Raw genomic sequence first — 18890 nt, forward strand, 5'->3', positions numbered from 1 at the left:
TTATTTACAACCCCCAAAACATTTTTAAATCCCCATTAGCTCGGTCGAATTTATCACAAAAATAATATTTTTTAGTTGCTTTAAATTTATGCTTAAAATGTTCCTGTAATTTATATAGTGGGTTTTAAGCTCCAAATTAAATGGTTACTTTTTCACCAATTTACTTAATTTATCTCTTTCTCTTATAGCTTGGACTAAATCTGAAGTAATTCATGGTTTTAGCTTTTTGACCTAGTTTTAAATTTATTCGACTGGCTATTGAAATTGTAATAATATTCTGAAGTCGTAGTGCAAAAACATTATACATTAGTGCTGTTAAAAATTGATTGCCAATTAGTATTTAAAAGGTTATCATGTGGTAACACATGATCAATATAGGTGCGATGTGCAGGGTCGATCTGAGAGGAGGCATTCTGTGTAGTAGTGTGTGTAATATTATTTTAATGAATCGTTAAAACTTATAGTCAGCCTGTGTATTATGAAAAGTGATGGGAACTTAATTGGTTAAATGTATAAAACGTGTTATTTATAAAAATAAATTATTTTCAAACGAGTAATGTGTCTCTTTGATGTTTAGTAATTTATTGAAACATTTGTAGTGAAATAAACTTATAATAAATCAAAGGCATATCAATCAACCAAGTCCATTGTTCATAAGCATTATCATTTAAAATATTTAATAATGTATATAGTAACATACAATAATGTTTTTTAATCAGTTGTAAATATAATATAGTAATAATAACATTTACTGTAAGATATGTTGTTTCTTCCTCTATTAAAATACTTTTTTGCAAGCGGATCCTTTCGTTCACTTGGTCATTCCGTTCAGTCGTTCATATTGTTCGGTCAACACAATAACCGGTAAAACACGCTCTAGTGGGAAGCTTTTGTAACTCTGTACTGACCGATTCAACTAAACGGGTCGCAGCAGTGAACGATACGACTGAGCCAGATTAGTCAGCTAATCAAATAGAGTGAGCGCCGAGCAGTGGTGGGGATACTTGGAGGAGCGGTGGAGGGGTATTTACTCCACCCTGCATGAACTCAAATCAAACAAGTTTTTTTTGTAAGCGGTTTACGTACAGTAAGTGTTATTTCTTAGCTTGAGCAGTATATTTGACACTATATACACAATTCATAATAAATTTCCACCACCTGCACATTTCTTTCTAAAATAAATCTAATGATGCTAGGTACTTCACAGTTGGTGGTGATCTTGAACACTAATGTAGAGTGCTTGGAATTGTGAAGTGACCTTCACTATGACACTGTCACAAGCACAATGAACACAGCTATACAGTACCAACTGGAATGTGCCACTACGTTCCTCATGACTCTCATTATATTTATACTACTACTACCAGTCTGGGCATGCTAGAAGCCAGGCAAAAGTTTCATTAGAGTTTCAGACCATGACTCATGTCTTATTATGGGGAATACATGATCTTTGTTCCATGAGGTTATATGGATCTTTGGTTTCTTACTGTCTTACAAAATAAAGTATTGTACCGGACTATTACAATAGCTGGACTAAGACCAATGGAAGAATAATAACGATTGATGCCACAATTATTTTGCGAAACTTACATCTTTCTCGCCACTGGTAGGAACATCTCTGTCTTTTTCTGGACTGGAAATATCGTCTTCATCAGTTATCTGGTCTTCCTGGTGTTGTTGCCTGACATTCACATCATTCTGAATTTCCTGTTGTATTCTCAATGCTTCAACTGAAAAATTATTGCCTTGTTAAACAAAGTATTCAAATCAAAATTAATTAAGTTATGACATTGCTATAATTAGAAACAAGGTTAACCTTAAACTTGGTGTTACAGTTAAAGCTCAAAATGGTTACCTTGTATTTAACACTTATGCAAGCTCTTTTTTAAAAAATCATGCAAAAAATATATGCCTTACTCAAATAATGTATTATTTATTATATAAAGTTTTTATTGTATTTTTATTGTTTCCAGTATTGCTGCCACGTACATAAAAGTTTGACAATCTACTGACAAGTTTATTGGTGAAGTTATGTTATTTTGTGCTTTATCTGATATATTTTATTTATAACAATGAGTGAACCAAAAAATAAAATTTTACATATACAAAAATACAATATTATACATAAAATTTATTTATAATTTAATGGCCTTTTAAATGGTATAGCTAAAAGGATCTAATAATAAACAGTGGGACCGTAGTATATCGAAACTCAATATATCAATTTCTTGATAAATCGAAATTTTAACGTAAATAACATCAATATACTGAATTTCTGCCTTTAAGTTTTTCTAGTGTTAACTTCTACATATCTAAGTTTCATCAGAGCAACAAATTGAAGTACAGTACCATATTTTACATGTAGAGACTTGAAACCCTCACCACTGAAACTCTTGTTTTCTGTTATCTCCAGTCATGAATCAACATTCCACACTCAGTTTGATTTGGACATTACCATTATCAGTGCATTTTAATACTGTAAGTTTTACTAAAGTTAATAAATTTAAATTTATGCACAATACTTGTTATCATTTTTTACTACACCTATTTTCTGAGAAAATATTCATAATCAAGTATACATTATTACGGTAGTTATTTTGGACCTATATATATCAAAGTTTATAAAACTTTTTTTATTTAACCTTGATATAATGAATAAAAGAACAATAATTAAGTGTAAACCTTTTATATTGAAGTCTGTCCCAAAAATCCTTGATATATCAAAGCTCATTATATCGATAATCTTGATATATCCAAGTTTTGTATTTGCCCTTGAGGTTCCACTGTAATACATATGGATCATTTTGAATAAAACTCAAAAGTTTATAAAAAAGTTTAAAACATTTTTGTACTAACACATATTAAAAATATATTCTATTTTATTTTTACTAGAAAAATATATATTGTATTCTTAATTTTATTGCCAAGAAACCAAATCAAAAATTATGAAAATATGTCAAATGGTTATTGAACAATATTTTTCCAAAAAGCTTGCAAATATACAAAAATCCAGCTGGCAATTTAAGAAGGTAACATAGCAAATTAGCTACGGCACTTAAAGGGCTAGCATGGCTCGAGAGAATATGGCTGATAAAGAATAAAGTAAGAAGATAAATGTTTATTAAATATTATCTACCTATGAATTTATTTGAACTTATTTTCTGAGTTTCCAGTGCTCACTGTATCAAAACATCACAACGCAATATAAACCTTGAGACATTTCAACCTCAATGTAGAGAGCAATGTTCAGTTAATAGATGTTAAAACTGAAACAGCTCAAATATATGTTGGTGTGGTGTACACTAGAAAACTTATATAACACAGCAATTACATTGCCGCTTAGACTATTTTAACTTATTAGACACACAATGTGTATCAGTGATGATAATAAGTTTGGGTCACATGTCTCAGTAGCTTAGTGTAATTGTAATGTAGAGTTGTGAAAGATCCCAACTCCCAGTAGTCACATCAGTTGTAAGAGGAGTTCCAAGTAGTGCAGATACCAGCACAATATTTCCGACTTACATCTCATCTCAGTTTACAAATACATATAACAGATTTATATAATTCTAAAGTCTCTTTTGTGTAAATCTATTAAGACAGTAAACAACTTTACACTTACGTTGTTCATATCGACGGTTGTATAGAGCAGCTCTCAACTCTTCAAACTGAAACTCACGTCCCCCAGCATATACCTGCAGAGCATTATAGAATTCAGTGTTAAGAAAGAAGAGACAAATTCAAATAAATCTGTTTACAGCAAGCAATTGAAAGTAATTATTTAATGTTATAATTGTTTTTAAAGATGTATAAAAAAACCAACTATATGTTTTGGAATCAAACTTTTAATCCGTAAAAGTATAACATAAATATAATGTTTGAAAAGAGTATCATAGTACAAGTTTATTACCTAAAAAGTATGAAAAGTTTGTTTAATATAATGTATTGGAGAATTCCATAAGATTTCTATTAATAAACAACCTAATTTAAAAGATTTTTTGGGTAGAAAAAAGTGAGTAAACTGTTCATGCTGGTGATGAAACAATATTCTAACAACTTTATATATATTATTAAATATTAATAAAAACACTACTTTTCCAAATTGTTTTATTATTTCGGGCGAGGCCTTTCAAAACCGAAGGTTTCATCTTCAGGCACTCCATAAAAAAATGGATGAAACCTTCGGTTTTGAAAGGCCTCGCCCGAAATAATAAAACAATTTGGAAAAGTAGTGTTTTTATTAATATTTAATAATATTTAAAGAATTTCCAATTGCTCCAAGAGTCTACAACTTTATATATATTTAAGTTACTTATTATAAGGATTAATTAATAAATTATATTTGTATAAATGGCAATAGCTGAATTCAATTTTAATAAACATTGAATACTTTTTGTGATTCAACGTTTATTGAAATTATATATATATATATATATATACACATACATATATTAGTTTTATACACAAGGACTCCTTCTCATGCTGGAGTAAGAGGGTGTTATACAACTGTATATTGATAGTTTTACATTGAAATAAAAATTAACAATATAATATGTTGTTCTAAAAAAATTAATATTTGACTTTAATTTTATAATATTTAAGTAAATGTAGTAAAAAATGTAAATGTTTGTCTTCTGTATATGAAATAATTATCATTTTTGAGATGTTTTATAATAATTGTTTATATTACTACTAATTTTTTTCTTGGTGTATAGATTTTGAATAGCAAGTTGTATGCACTATACATTGTGTTCAAAACTTTTTGCACCCAGAAGGGATCTTGGAAACTATAAAAGATGCAGTAAAGTTTAAAATGCAAAGTTGTGCATAATAAAAAGACCAACAAATCAATGTGGTTAGGTTAATTATTGGTTGTGTTAATCACTCGCTGTGCTTAAAAACTGTTTTTGGTCAAAATTTTCAATTACGGCCCAAGGAATTTTATCTCACAAAAAATCAATTTTTTCTGGTAAGATCAATACAAATATGAAATGAAAGCAAAATATTATTGTTAAAAATTAGATAATCTATTTCTGATTTTTCATTTTTTTACACAAAGTACTTAGACATATTATAGCACACATTAATAAAATTAATTTGTATACTGCTAATCAGCTGCCGTCCATGAATATACGCAGCAGACTCACGGTGATGTAAGTCAAATATACAGAACTGTAAGCTAAATATTTACAAAACTAGGAGAATTTGTTAATTAGGATATCTACAGGTTTAAATACACAAAAATATACGCAAGCATAAACATAAATTTATAGATTACTAAATGCAAGCTAAATAGTATTTACAAAACTCATATAATTCGTTAATAAGACTTTCTATTTGCAATTTTCAATCACAAAATACAACAATCACGTTTTAGCAATCGGCAAATTGCATACTGGCGATCAGTTGCCGTCTTCAAATATACACTGTGGACTTGCTATGATGCGTCCACATAAATTCAGAACTGCAAACAAAATATTAATCCCAAACTCAGATAATTTGTTATAATATTACCTATTTCTGATTTTTCAAACACCAATTATGACCAAAAATGTTTTAACGATCTGTCGTTTTTACTACCTATCAGCTGATAATTAATGATACGGTGAGTCAAATCACGATCAATTCTCGAATCTGAATCTTTATTGAAGATTCAATGGATTCAAGACTTGGCTACGACATGTTATAAATCATTATACCATAAAATCTTGATTTTAAACTAAATGTCTGTGACAAAACCATAATCCGTGACCCCTTATTACAGGACTTCAGTTACCACCAGGATTAAACGTATAAGTTGTATTTTTTAATTTTCAAAATCAAACCAAGAAAATAATATACTTGATATTAATTGACTTGTTTTACAGCATTCATTCTAAATTTATACACCCTTTCTTATTTCAAAAAAATTAGACCGATCTCCTTTTTAGTCTAATTATGCCTGTCCTCATGGGCCACTGGCCTGTGCAGAGGATCTTATCTAACAGAAAAAGGAGAGTTGGTGCAGTACAGGGTTGACAGTACTGATAAAAAAGTGCAACAGTCACAGTGCTATCCCTAACACAGATTCCAAACACAAGTCCAACTTCCTAAACCACTTGGCCTCTGGGTCTCTCAATGTATAAACGCTTTCTCACATTGTTGCTTAATTTCAACTTTCTCAGGTAAGGAAAGTAAAACCGTACCTTGCTTTTACAGTACATAGGCTTTTTTGTAGGATCTGGTGGTTCAAAGACAGCAAGTGGACAGGTAAAGTTGTCTATCTTGCGAGGCTTCAATGCTCGGGGCACAGATGGTGTTTTGTGAGTTCCACTGCCCACATCCGCTCCTTCATCTTCATGGACTATACAGTAAACAAACATAATATTAGGTAGCATGTTAGTTTTACTCTAATATATGTATTTTACCTAGATTTATTTATATTTGAAATGTTTTAGTATTTTCTCTTACGCAAATTAACTTTAGATTATCTAAATTAGGAAATAAAACAAAATATGAAATATAAAATAGTTTATGGTTTTACTATAAAGAATCACTCAACTTAGTTTTACTTGTATTAAATAATAGCTTATGATAGTTTAAAAAAGTTTACTTCTAAAGCAGTAAGAAATATTTTATTTCTAAATTTTGCAAGAAGTAGCTGATTCTTAGATCAACATCATCTGTATAAAGACATATTTAATGAAAAATATGTTAGAAATGATCGGCTATACCCCTTATATAACAGAGAAATAAGAGAGAACCTAAAATTTTTTCTTGTTGTACCCAATTTTGAATCTCAACCAGAGAACAACTGGTAACTAATAATTATTTGAAGTATTTATTTTCAAAATATTGTGACTATTTAATAAAAATGAAACCATTTTAAGATAATGCCATTTATTCTTAAATGTATTAATTTTATTCGAAAGAAGATGATGTGAAACAATGTCAAAAGCCTTACAAATCCAAAAATATTCCTAATATAATTTAACTTTATTATTATTTTAACTTTGTCAACAACGTTAACTTTAAAAAGCATGGCATATGGACAAATCCGCTATTTTCTTATTTTAGTTAGTTGTGTAAATTACAGTTCACTAATTTACAGTGAATGTGCCTGAATGTAAAGGTATTGATTTACAACCCGTCAACACCCAAACTGGAATTCATGCTGTACCAGCAATAAATTAATAATCAGTGTTATTATAATATAAATAAAGTGGACAGTTAGGCAACTGTGCTTAGGGTGTGTATTAAAACTGAACTATTATTAAGCAATTAAAACTACCAACTGGTAGTAAAATTCAAAGATTCACTTTAACAAACAATAAATTTAGAAAAGAAGCAATAACCAAGCAACAATACAAGTTTTATATAGTAATCATTATTCTGAGGATTGAAAAACATGTTTCAAAACACACTCTAAATGACAGAACTACTATTATAAATAACATCTATTTAATTAATTAATACATGGTTCAGTAATTCAAACTAGACTGGCCATGATACCTTGGAATGTGGGAGTGGGAGTGATTGGTCCTGTCACTCCTCGACTACGATGTTTACCTCCATGTTGAGTCCAAGGTCCAGCTTTCAATGTATTCTCTTTGTTCACCAACTTCTGCTTTGGAAACATTTTACCTTGACTTTCACCTGCATTGTAGTCATTGTCATCACCCTAGGGACAAAATCTTTATTTATACTTAATCTTGAATAAAACATAAACTAAAAAAATCTTAAAACATTTAAGGATGTTGTAAATGTCTAAAAACGCAATGTTACATTTTAAATCCTTCATTGTCAATCACAAATTTATAAGTTGTAAGTGATAGAGACATAGCAAAAGGTTACATTAATCAGCGAATGAATTCGAACATTTCAATGATTCTCTCAGACTAAACAAATTAATGCGACAGTCTTATATGTCTATTAGGTACAATTATATACAATACTTCATAGATTAATACATATTAAATAAAATGATGTACCTGATATACTTTAAACGGTGCACTACTTTGAGTATTACGACTGCCCAAAGTTTGCTGTTTGACTTGTCCAGGCGCTCCTTTTGGATCTCTAACGCTATAGACATTCTGTTTCTGCAGTTTATGAAGAGCCTGTCTGTTGTACTCTATTTCTTCTTCATTACATTCATCCTGATGGCCTAACATGCGACGGCCTACACTGAGCTGGAATCGCCTGATTGTAAAAACAAACAAGAATTAATCAAACTAAATTTTAAAGAGAAAGATGTAGAAAAAGTAGATTTAATTTACTCAAATGTAAGGTTACATTCTCAAAGGTATGGAAATCAAATTATTCAATACATATATTCAGAATTTTTATTTTTATGAGGCTTTATACATTCAAAGACCTTACAAGCACATTAACTGAAATCCAGATAATGTAGGGTGGTTGAGTCTAATGGTGTTTTCATTAAATTACTAAGCAAAATAAAAATGTCCATGACAGACATTAAGTAGTTTAATTTTCTATTTTCTGATCAAAGTGCCCAATAAAAACATGGGTATCTTCAATGTAAAATAAGGTTAGTTAAACTTAAATATAAATATAATTTAACAAAAAATAACATTATTAACGTACCAGATAGAGTAAAACATTTTACATACAAGCTGGAGGTTTTTTAAAGAGAAATTACCTCCCCCCTCCATGGTAGCAATGCTGGTGGTAGCACAACCGAGTTTTACATTATTTCTATTCTGCTGTAAAAACTTGCTGGTAGTTTCAATGAAGGCACTGTGTTTCTGTGACTGATTATGAAATGCCATCTATAATTAGGAATTCTATAAGGGATTGTTCACTTCATTATTCATGAGGATTAGAACATGCATTGTGTTTGTTTATACATGGTTTCAAAAATGTTATCAGAGATAAGGTTTACATCTTGAAGAGGACAATGAGTTCAACAAATATTGTTAAATAATAGTTTTCATTATTTTATGTGTAAAAAATGGTTTATGTAAAAACTAAGTATTCCGTGCAGAGTTTAAAAATACATGGCTTCACTAACTGTGTTCTTACTATTATTTTTGTGGACTATGATATATATTAAAGGTCTAAAACCGTCATCCGCTGAGACATCTTGTTCTTCGTACCCCCAGATATTTATTGCTGACACTAAGCAACACGTGTTACTATGTTCTGTGGCAAAGGAACTTGGTTCAGAGCTGTAACTTGTCTACAACATGGAACTTGAAGCAAAAAAAAACTGCTACCCTGAAGGAATAATAATTAAGAAGCCATGGGTGAAATAACCCTATAAAATCATACAACTAAAAGTACACATATGTGTTCAAATCAATGTTAATCAACTTAAACCTGTTAATCTAGCAAATCTCAAATAACTGAATGGTGGTTTGATTCTAGTGCTGAATGATTTGAATAAAAACAGATGTTTGTGGATCCCAATGCCAGTAGTTCCAGTGTGATGCAATTATCACTGTGTTTTTTTTTCCTCTTCAGTTATTTTGTTAAGGAGAGAAAAGAATAATAGTTTAACAAAACTATCATCCATCAACCACAAGATTCTATAAGACTAATACGGGTTCAGTTCAAAGAGGAAACAACTGATGTAATAAACAGGGAGCACGACAACATACTAAATCAAATTTTTTGTCATTAAAACAAACATATCAGACAATAACGTTTTAGTGAAACATCACAACGTGCTCACCAAGATAGATGGTAAAGTGTGCATTGCCTTAACTGTTAATGTGCAACTCCAGTAGTTAATTTTGTTACAGTTGCCAAGGATCACCAAAGGTCATGTTAGTCATGACCTAGTTCACATTTGTCAGTTTGTCACTGCTAAGCTCTATGTGAAACGGTGTATCTGGTATCCAATGCCTGTTTCTGTACAAAATATATTGATACATAGCTCAGATGTTAATTACGCAACACTCTGCAGATTGGAAGGCTCTCTGAGGAGGATGTCCATGCATGATGAAATAAGGGTGTCAAAAAGTACCGTGAAGAATTTGTAATAAAAGTATCAAGGTAAATGACAATGGTCGGTAATTTTACAAAAAAATAATGGTAAATAAACACTTTTTTATCAGTATTTTTAGTTGCAACTCACAGGAGAAGGTGACCTGAACATGGCACAACAGGTGCCAATTACTAATTAGAAAATGAGTATGCAGTGAAGTCATTGTTTATAACTTTTTGAATGCAGTTGGGTTAAATTCTTCAAACTAGCCAAAATAGGTTTTAATAACACACAAATTAAAAAAGCAGATATAGGCACAGAAAGAGATTGGCAAGAGTTCAAACAATCAATAATATCAAATTAAACACAAATTATTGTTAATGTCACAGTCTAGTTAACAATAAATTTGTAAATAAATAAATTCATTCTCTTCTAATAATTAGTAAAATCAGAATTTCCATACTATTTATTACTAACAAACTAATAATACTATTAACATACAAGTGAGCTTCCTTCAGTAGTTCTAGAGGCTGTGCATTAACTCTTATTCCGAGTTCATAAACTTGATCAGCATTTTTCACATCATTGAGTTTGTCGAGTTCATCGGCCCAAGCCTTATAGAAAGGTGCACACATTGTACATAATCCCTGGTTATACACCAGCTGATAGATCTCAACTGGGTTTGGTTGTGTGTCAATCTGAAACAATAGAGCATAAAAAATATTGATTATGACAATATTTCCTTGGTTCTAACTTTTTTGTTTATGACAGGGATGAAGTTGTTATTATTAAGTATTCACCATACTTCACTTTGTGTAAGCTAAACCATTTAGAATAACATACTGTGAATTAATATATGGACTATGTTCAATGTTTACATCTACAGTAACATCATGTTGTTGATAAAAATTATACTACTACTATTATTTTTACAGTAAAATCATCTTTCCACAACATACAAAATGTTGCACTAATAGTTCTTGAATTTGTAATTCTTGATAAGGGTAATGTTGATATTTTTCAAAAACGGCTATAGATTATCATCACTCAAACTATAAATAAACACCATATTGGTATTCTTCACTTGAAAATTAATATAATACACCACTTCAATAACTCCATCCACCTGAAATAATATGGCTTTGTAGCATTCAATGATTTTTTTTCTTTACAACAGTTTGAAATTAATATGCCATAGGCAGAAACTTAGTAAATGAATGTACTAATAATTTTTAATCTATGGCTTTCATTATGACTAAATAATTGTGCGTGAACTTGTTTACATTTTTGAAATAGATCTTATATTCATTAAACACGTTCACAACTATTGAGATTTTATTGAATATTTTAATATGTAGTATGTATTTTGCACTATACAGGGTGTTTAAAAAAGGTGTCACAAACTTCTGTGGCTGATATTACTTATCATTTCAAACAAAAAATGTAATATAGGTTGAGAAATATTTCATTAGCCGCTAGCTGCCATATTGTATTAAAAAAAATTATTATCTCTAAAACTAGTTAAGGCAAAGAAACCAAATTTAACACATAGATTCAAACAGATAAGGGGAAAATTAAAAAAAAATGTTGTGATATTTTCTGTAATATTAACAAAATGGCATCTATTGAAAGTTTTAAAGTCAAACAACTAAAAAATCTGTATGGTTATAACAATGCACGAGACACCAAACTATTTAAAAATACACTAGCATAAGGAGTAACAAACAACTCTGTCTCTTAACTGTGACATGTATAGTGCTTTCTGTTTGTAAAAGTGTATTTTTAAAGTGGTTGTGCTCGCTTATGAGTTGACGGATTTCGTTGAAAAAAGTACATTGGAATTGTTATATAACTGAATAATAGTGTAGAATCATAGTACTGAATCATTAGTATCTTGTAAAACTGTTATGGACTATGTAAAACAATAGGGGTTGAATGGTAGAGAGGGCTTGATAGCTTTACCTCCACCTCTTTAATAAATTCATTTTTCATTTCATATATTTTTTTTAACAGCTAATACCTATAAAAAGACAAAATGTTTGCTGCTCACGGCTTGTGCAAGCTTTCCTTGAAAGTGGTCATGCTCGCTTATGCATCAACGGATTACGTTGAGACTAGTGCCATTGGAATTGTAATGAAACTTTTCAAATAGTTGGTGTCTACTACATTTTTTATAACTATACTGATAATTTTGTTTTGTTATTCGACTTTAAAAATTTTCAACAGATATCATATTGTTTATATTACATAAAATAACACAATTATTTTTTAGATTTTTCTCATATATTTTAAATTTACATACCAAATTTGGTTCCTTTAACTTAACTAGCTTTAGAATTTTTTTTATAAAACAAAAAATGGCGGCTAGCGACTAAATGAGACATTTCTCAACTTATATTTAAATGACATTTTTTTATTTCATGGGGCTCTAGAGCCCCACAATGGATTTTAAGAACTGGGTTCACAACAGTGTGAACGGGTTAATACTTTTAATTATTATTTCATCTAAATTGGATATATTTGGCAGGTTGGTCAGCGCTTACCCCATACTGAAAAAATTGTTTTTAATTTGTTTTTGTATTTATTTCAAATTCATTTGTCTCACAATACCAAAATTAAAAACTGTATTTTAGCCTACTGTGGTAAATTATTTAGTATACATTTAGTCTTAAAATACATCTCTATGAATAGATGAGTTCTTTTCTTCTTTGCAAACACATAAAACCCCTTGTTGTATTAAACTATTTGTACCTACATATTTGATAAGTAGTTCTGCATATCTGACATCTTGTTTATAGCGTTCATCATCTTTAAAAGCAGTAAGAGTGTTTTCAAGAATTTGAACTAAATTACTTTCTGGTCCATGTTTGGGAAAACTTTGTTCTATCCAACGAACATAATCATAATGAGGTTTAAGAGGATCATCACCCTCATACATTCTAATTAACAGTTCAAACTGTTCTCTCTCAGCCAATAGCTTCTGATGAAGTTCTGCATTCGTCTGAGCTTGTAATGCCGTTCCAAGTTTAGCTGCATTTCGGCCCTGTTTGAGAGGTTGAATATTTTCCTTTGATAAATCCAGCGCTTCTGAAGTATTCATGTTCACTGTAAATCAAGAATGACAATCAATATACAAATCAACAAGTTTTTCTTACATATAAATTAATATATTTAATAAATATAATTTATAAAGGTTTTCATATATGACACTAAAATATTTTTAACTTACTAAAGGCAGACAAGTATTGCAATTTATGAAATATGATACTCTCTAACTGGATATAAATACCTGAATAATATTGTTAAAGTAACAAAAAGCGTTAACAAACATATAGAAAAATAAAATGTTTTTTTTCTATAAACAAATTTTTTTCAGTTAAAATCTATGATGCCAAAATGTAATTAACTTAATGAAAAATTGTTGGATATACTTTTAATTAAGCACTGAACAAGAATAACAGTAATACTCGTACTACACAACTAACAAAAACTACAAAATACAAGTAAATAGGTTGTATCTATAAGGAATATTATGAAGCTTGCTTTGCTTTTTTGTATACTAAGCTTGTCATGACAATAATGCTCGTATGGATAAACTTTTGTGAAAATATTTTTTTATGAGGGCTTAAATTTAATTTTTATTTGCGATTTCAATTAATGGTGGATAAATTGCAAGGTGAATTTTATAACTGTACAATTATACATAAGTAATAAATCATATAATTTTACTTTAATGTCTTTAACAATTTGAATACTCTTCAAAACAATTAGTAAGCATGACTTGCTACTTATTTTGTTTTATGTAGCCTACATGTTACAAGATCAGCACATATGCCTGTTTTATGAGTGTAATTTGTCAACTCTTATTAAATTTTACCAGTCTTAAACAATGTAAGTTAAATATGTTGTGTCAAGATCTTACTTGTAAAAATTGTAATGTTTTTTGTATACATTATAGGCATAATTGTTGATAATTTGACTATTAGATACAAAATGTGATAGATTATTAAATAAAAACACCTGTATCCATGCGTCTTTTAAAAAATTTGCTGCCGTACGTAGTGACACCAATGCCAACTCTAGGCTTAAACAAGATATTAAAGTACACAGTTTTTCGGAGAATAATTTAAGCAATATACCTTAAAGCTCTATGAAATACAAACAGTTTTTTTACAAGTAATCAGGACAAGAGTTATTATCCCAGTTTATGTTTCCTCTAAAAGTGACACATTCAACTCAGCTTAAAATGTCAAGTGGTTCAAGCCAGAAACAATGTTTTTTAAAATAACTTTCATAAAAATGGGTCTTGTTACCAAAGATTGTAAGTAAAATACAATAATTCGCCACAGTAGTGTTATTATTTAGAGCAGTTCACACAAACATTGTCTGGTGGTGTGTCTATACATACCATGCCCAACACTGTTGCTAGTTTTACATGTACAGAAAATTACTGAATTCATTTCAAAATATTTTTCAATAAATAAACATCATCAATTATTACCATAAACAAGTATAGTCTACATAAGCTATATTCGATGTCATAAATGTTTTGCAGGTACATCATATAAATCAAGGAAACAGAACATGACCATAGCCACATTATAGTGGGAAAAGCTGGTGGTCAGCAGCAGTAGAGAAAAAAACGCCTCAAATTTCACAGGTTATTTTCGTGTTGATTACAATGTGTAGTGTTTAATAAAAAAATGTTCTAACTTAAAAATTCTTTTTATAAGGTAGGCTAATTATAGGCCTACATAAATAAAAAAGTAACAATTCTGAGTAATTACTGGGTCCACTTCAATTTCAATCAGATTTTAATGTGGATCAATCAAAAACATTTTAATCCTTAGAAAGCAACTAACATGAAAATTAGGTTTATCATCTACATTTTACACTACTTCACCATCACGTACATGACTGATTTGAGTTTTTCGCATCATTAATAACGCGTTGACTCTGACCTTCTTATGGGTAGACTTTAATAAGCAGACTACACTCATTATTTAATTATTTTTATCGAATATTTTGATAGTTTTTTTTATCTAATGAAGAACTTGATATAACTATTCATTTAATGTAACATTGTGTAAAAACTGTAACAAAAAAGGTACTTTGGTATTAACTAGAGGCCACTATTTCTTTATAGTCTATCTCTCAGGACCTTCAAAAACTATGGTCGTCATAATGATATGTAATCGGTTACTGTTTTTTGCCTCCCAAACGGAAATTAGTGATGTTGTCGAGAAGTAGGCTACTCTGTCCCTATCTACCATTGTTATTAGGCTACATATCCGTACATATTATAAATATAAGAAGTTAGTTACGTTTTTTATGGACGCTCATGTGATCTGAGCTTGAATTTAGGTACTATCTTGAGAGATATTTTCATTTTTGGGCAATGGAGACCATCTTTGTGAATTTTTGTACTCTACTACAGGGAAGTGAGCCTGTCTGGGGAGAATCCATGCCTCGATTTCACAAAAGTGGTTATCATTGCTATCCGGGAATTTATCTTTCCCTATTCGGGTAGACTTTAATAAGCGGCCTAGACTCGTTAATCGATTGCTATTATCAAATGGTTCAACTGATTTTATCCTAAGGAATAATTTGAAATTACAATTTATTTGACTTAATATATATTTAAATTTAAACTTATGAATTACAGAAATTTTATTGTAAACCATAAACAACAAGAAGTAAATAATATTTTGAGACTTTGAAAATGGTAATGAATAAGAGAAAAATATGTGAGATATTTCTCACAAGTGAAAAGATTTGTTTAAAAGTGGCTTCAACATGTGGTTTTGGCTCCTGGTAACACGTGGGAAAAGGGAAAAATTCTTTTCCCCATTTTAATAAAGCGGTTACTCATTGATATCAAGCTGGCCAAGTTATAAATATTGTAAGGTTTCTTTGATATCTAAAACGAAGCCCAGGTTTCCTGGTATGCCCAGCGATAAATCCCAGGCCTTTACAAAATCACAAGATCTTCTGAACAATGCTTACCTGTTCCAATGCCTAATAAAACCTAGGGACCTTGAGGGTTTGCTCTGTAATGCAGGACATTCAAATATGACGTACTCGACTGTTCGTCAGCCTCACCAAATTTTCAGCACAGTGTTTCCTGAATCGGAATACCTATTTTGTTCAGGTGGCTTCGGAATACCCAATGACCTGTAATAAAACAAGTCATGTTACAGATCTCCGTTCTGCTCATTCTAGGGGCATCTGTTGCAATGTTCCTTGATGGCCCATTAAGCATCCGCTTTCCTTGTACATTCCCCTCAGTTTTTCTCCAATGTTATTGGTGTTTGTTAAACACCCACTTGGCAACTGATCTACGTGCTAAGTTATACGAAACCCCACACGTTGATTTAGGACCAGTTTAAAGGACAGTTGGCTTCTAAGTTAGCACAACTGTCTGTCCCTTCATTAGGCCTACCTGTGATTCCTATATGTCCAGGCACCCATGTTAGAATAACTTTATTGGTTTTCAACGGGAATTTCATGACTTTATGGCATTCCCATACTGTCTTTGAAATACTGTCATGGTTGGCCAAGGCCTGCAGAGCAGCCATGCTGTCCAAGTTAATGTAGATGGTTTTGCCTTTGTAGCCTTTTCCACATTAATTCTCACACATTCTGCAAGGGCTGAAACTTCAGGCTGAAAAACAGTTTGTCTAGACAAGCTCTAAGTCTGACTCCCCAGATATCTGCCACAGTACGCTTCAGCTTTCGACCCATCCGTATACCAAGTTAGAGCCTTCTTCATGTAGACAGGCTCACAGTTTGACCATCCTCTCTTTACACAATGTTGACTTGAAATTTTTCCCAGTACCGTACATAACCTTTGACATGCTGTCAGACATCATCTCTAGAATGTCCAGTTTGAGAATGTCAGATTTTAGAGTGCTTGATAGCATGGTGTTGATGCCAGTTGTACATAGGTCATAGCCTAGTTGGTTTTATTGATTTGTAATGTTATTAATAAATTGATGTTTTTAAAATTGTAATATATACCAGATTCTTTTTCTAATACTAGTTTAATATAACTCTTATTGTGTACATTTTTACATATCGAAATTGGATAATATAGGTATCAAATTGTTTGGTAATAACAATCGAATGAGTGTAGGCCGCTTATTAGTCCTCTCCCCCCCCACCACTAAGCAAGAAAGTAAATTTTAGAGTTTGAAGGCAAAATTTACCCTAAAATTAACCTGTCAACATGTTTTACAATATCCATTTGCCACCTACATACTGCATTTAGCTTCCCTCTCTAGAAAATAAAAGTAAATCTGGTAAGGTTCATCCTTACAAGATAAATAGACCTATATACATAAATAAGTTTGTTATGTATTAATTTAAAATAAAGTTACTTAATACAAAATACAATTGCTAAACAAAACCAGTATTATTTCCTTTATTTAGGCATAACGTGTGATGGGGTTGTCATGATTTGTGTTAAAATATTTGTTTTAATAACTTAGCTAATAACCAATAATATTGTTTAACTCTAAGAAGTTTGTGACATTCCAACATTTCTAAGGACTTACTGAATCTAGTACATCCACAAATTTTTGAAGTTGAAACACATTAAAAGGCAATAACATTAACCAAAACACTTATATCTCCCCGACTTTCAAACCCCAAACTTTCGTTTGTCCGTTGTATACAGAATTCTACTCAAAGCTCCTATTGGTTGATCAATTTCTATTGGCGCCTAAGTGTTTCATCTGCAGAAAGGTGTAGGAGACCTCAGTATTTACTATATGAAATTGGTGTTACATCAAATTACAAAAATTACCTGAAGTTCCTGAAATATGTATGTTCATGTCAAAAAGTTTAGTCTTCCATAGTCCATAGTCTTCCAAACCTGATACACTTAATTAATGAATTACCTTGATTTAACGCTGTCACTAACCACTTGCGAGAATGATGAGGCCGGGGAACGGTTTCTACTCTTGAATAAACATTTATATTATATTATCAAATTATGTAACATGTAGTTGGTTGTAGATTGTTGATCCCCACTTTGTTTTCTTTGTATGCCTTCTTTTAATAAATCATGTTAATAGTTTTTACTTTGCACACATTGTAAACAATACTACTCATGTGTGTGTGTGTGTGTGTGTGTGTGTGTGTGTGTGTGTGTGTGTGTGTGTGTGTGTGTGTGTGTGTGTGTGTGTGTGTGTGTGTAAAATTCGTTACATGTTACTGAATATTCTTATCGGATTGTTATATATTTAATTTGTTGTTTATCGCATGTTAGCGTTTAGCTTTATTGTTAATTTGTATAACTGATAATTATCTAGCTACCACTTGGTTTTAATACGAAAGAAACTTTTTATTCTTCCACGTTTAATTGATTTCAAAAGCCCTTTTGCAGGTTAAGGCATCATCAGTTCCTGATTGTTTGTTTGTACAAGTAATGGTTATGCCGTTGGAATGTAATAAAATAATCCTCTCTCAAGTGTTTATGATGAGGGGACCATGCGAACTCCAGTTCACACGTAAAGTCTCACAAAACAGCAATACAAGTTGTTCAAAACGTGAATATTGGTGAAGACATTTGGATTTGAAGAGAAAGCTAGGTTTTCTGAAGATATTCTAACGTACTATATATTTTGTACATCAACGTCCCAGTTGAATGAAAATGTAAACGCTACAGTAAGATCTTCCACTTCCGAAAAGAATTTTTGACCGAAGATGTTTTATCGACTGAATATCCGAACAAGATAGAATTGAAGGTTTGAAGTACTAACGAAAGTAATGCAAGACCATTTTCTACATTGAAAGACATTATATTTGTCTTTTAGTAATCTTGAAGTAGGATTATATCTTTAATAGACCATATTGATTTGTAAAGCTTCATATTGTCTGTGAAGAGCAAGTTTTCGGCAAGTGAGGATACAATATCATTGATTTAAAGAGTGAACTGTAAGTAAAGGTCTGTAGT

At 30.8% G+C, this 18890-nt stretch overlaps 1 protein-coding gene across 1 annotated transcript in view; it reads right to left on the reverse strand.

Annotated features, from left to right (window-relative positions):
* Positions 1–17636, reverse strand: part of LOC124359115 (mitotic checkpoint serine/threonine-protein kinase BUB1-like) — a 32342-nt gene extending 14706 nt beyond the window's left edge. The window contains exons 1-8 of the mRNA XM_046811614.1: positions 17488–17636; positions 12687–13036; positions 10433–10629; positions 7971–8181; positions 7492–7660; positions 6186–6343; positions 3623–3695; positions 1591–1730 (exon numbers count right to left, since the gene is read on the reverse strand). Of these exons, the coding sequence (XP_046667570.1) occupies positions 1591–1730; positions 3623–3695; positions 6186–6343; positions 7492–7660; positions 7971–8181; positions 10433–10629; positions 12687–13036; position 17488 (1299 nt within the window). The 5' untranslated portion in view covers positions 17489–17636. The remainder of the gene's footprint in view (positions 1–1590; positions 1731–3622; positions 3696–6185; positions 6344–7491; positions 7661–7970; positions 8182–10432; positions 10630–12686; positions 13037–17487) is intronic.
* Positions 17637–18890: the final 1254 nt, after the last annotated feature.

Source organism: Homalodisca vitripennis, chromosome 1 (genome assembly GCF_021130785.1).
Source record: "Homalodisca vitripennis isolate AUS2020 chromosome 1, UT_GWSS_2.1, whole genome shotgun sequence".
In the NCBI taxonomy this organism is placed as follows: Eukaryota; Metazoa; Arthropoda; class Insecta; order Hemiptera; family Cicadellidae; genus Homalodisca; species Homalodisca vitripennis.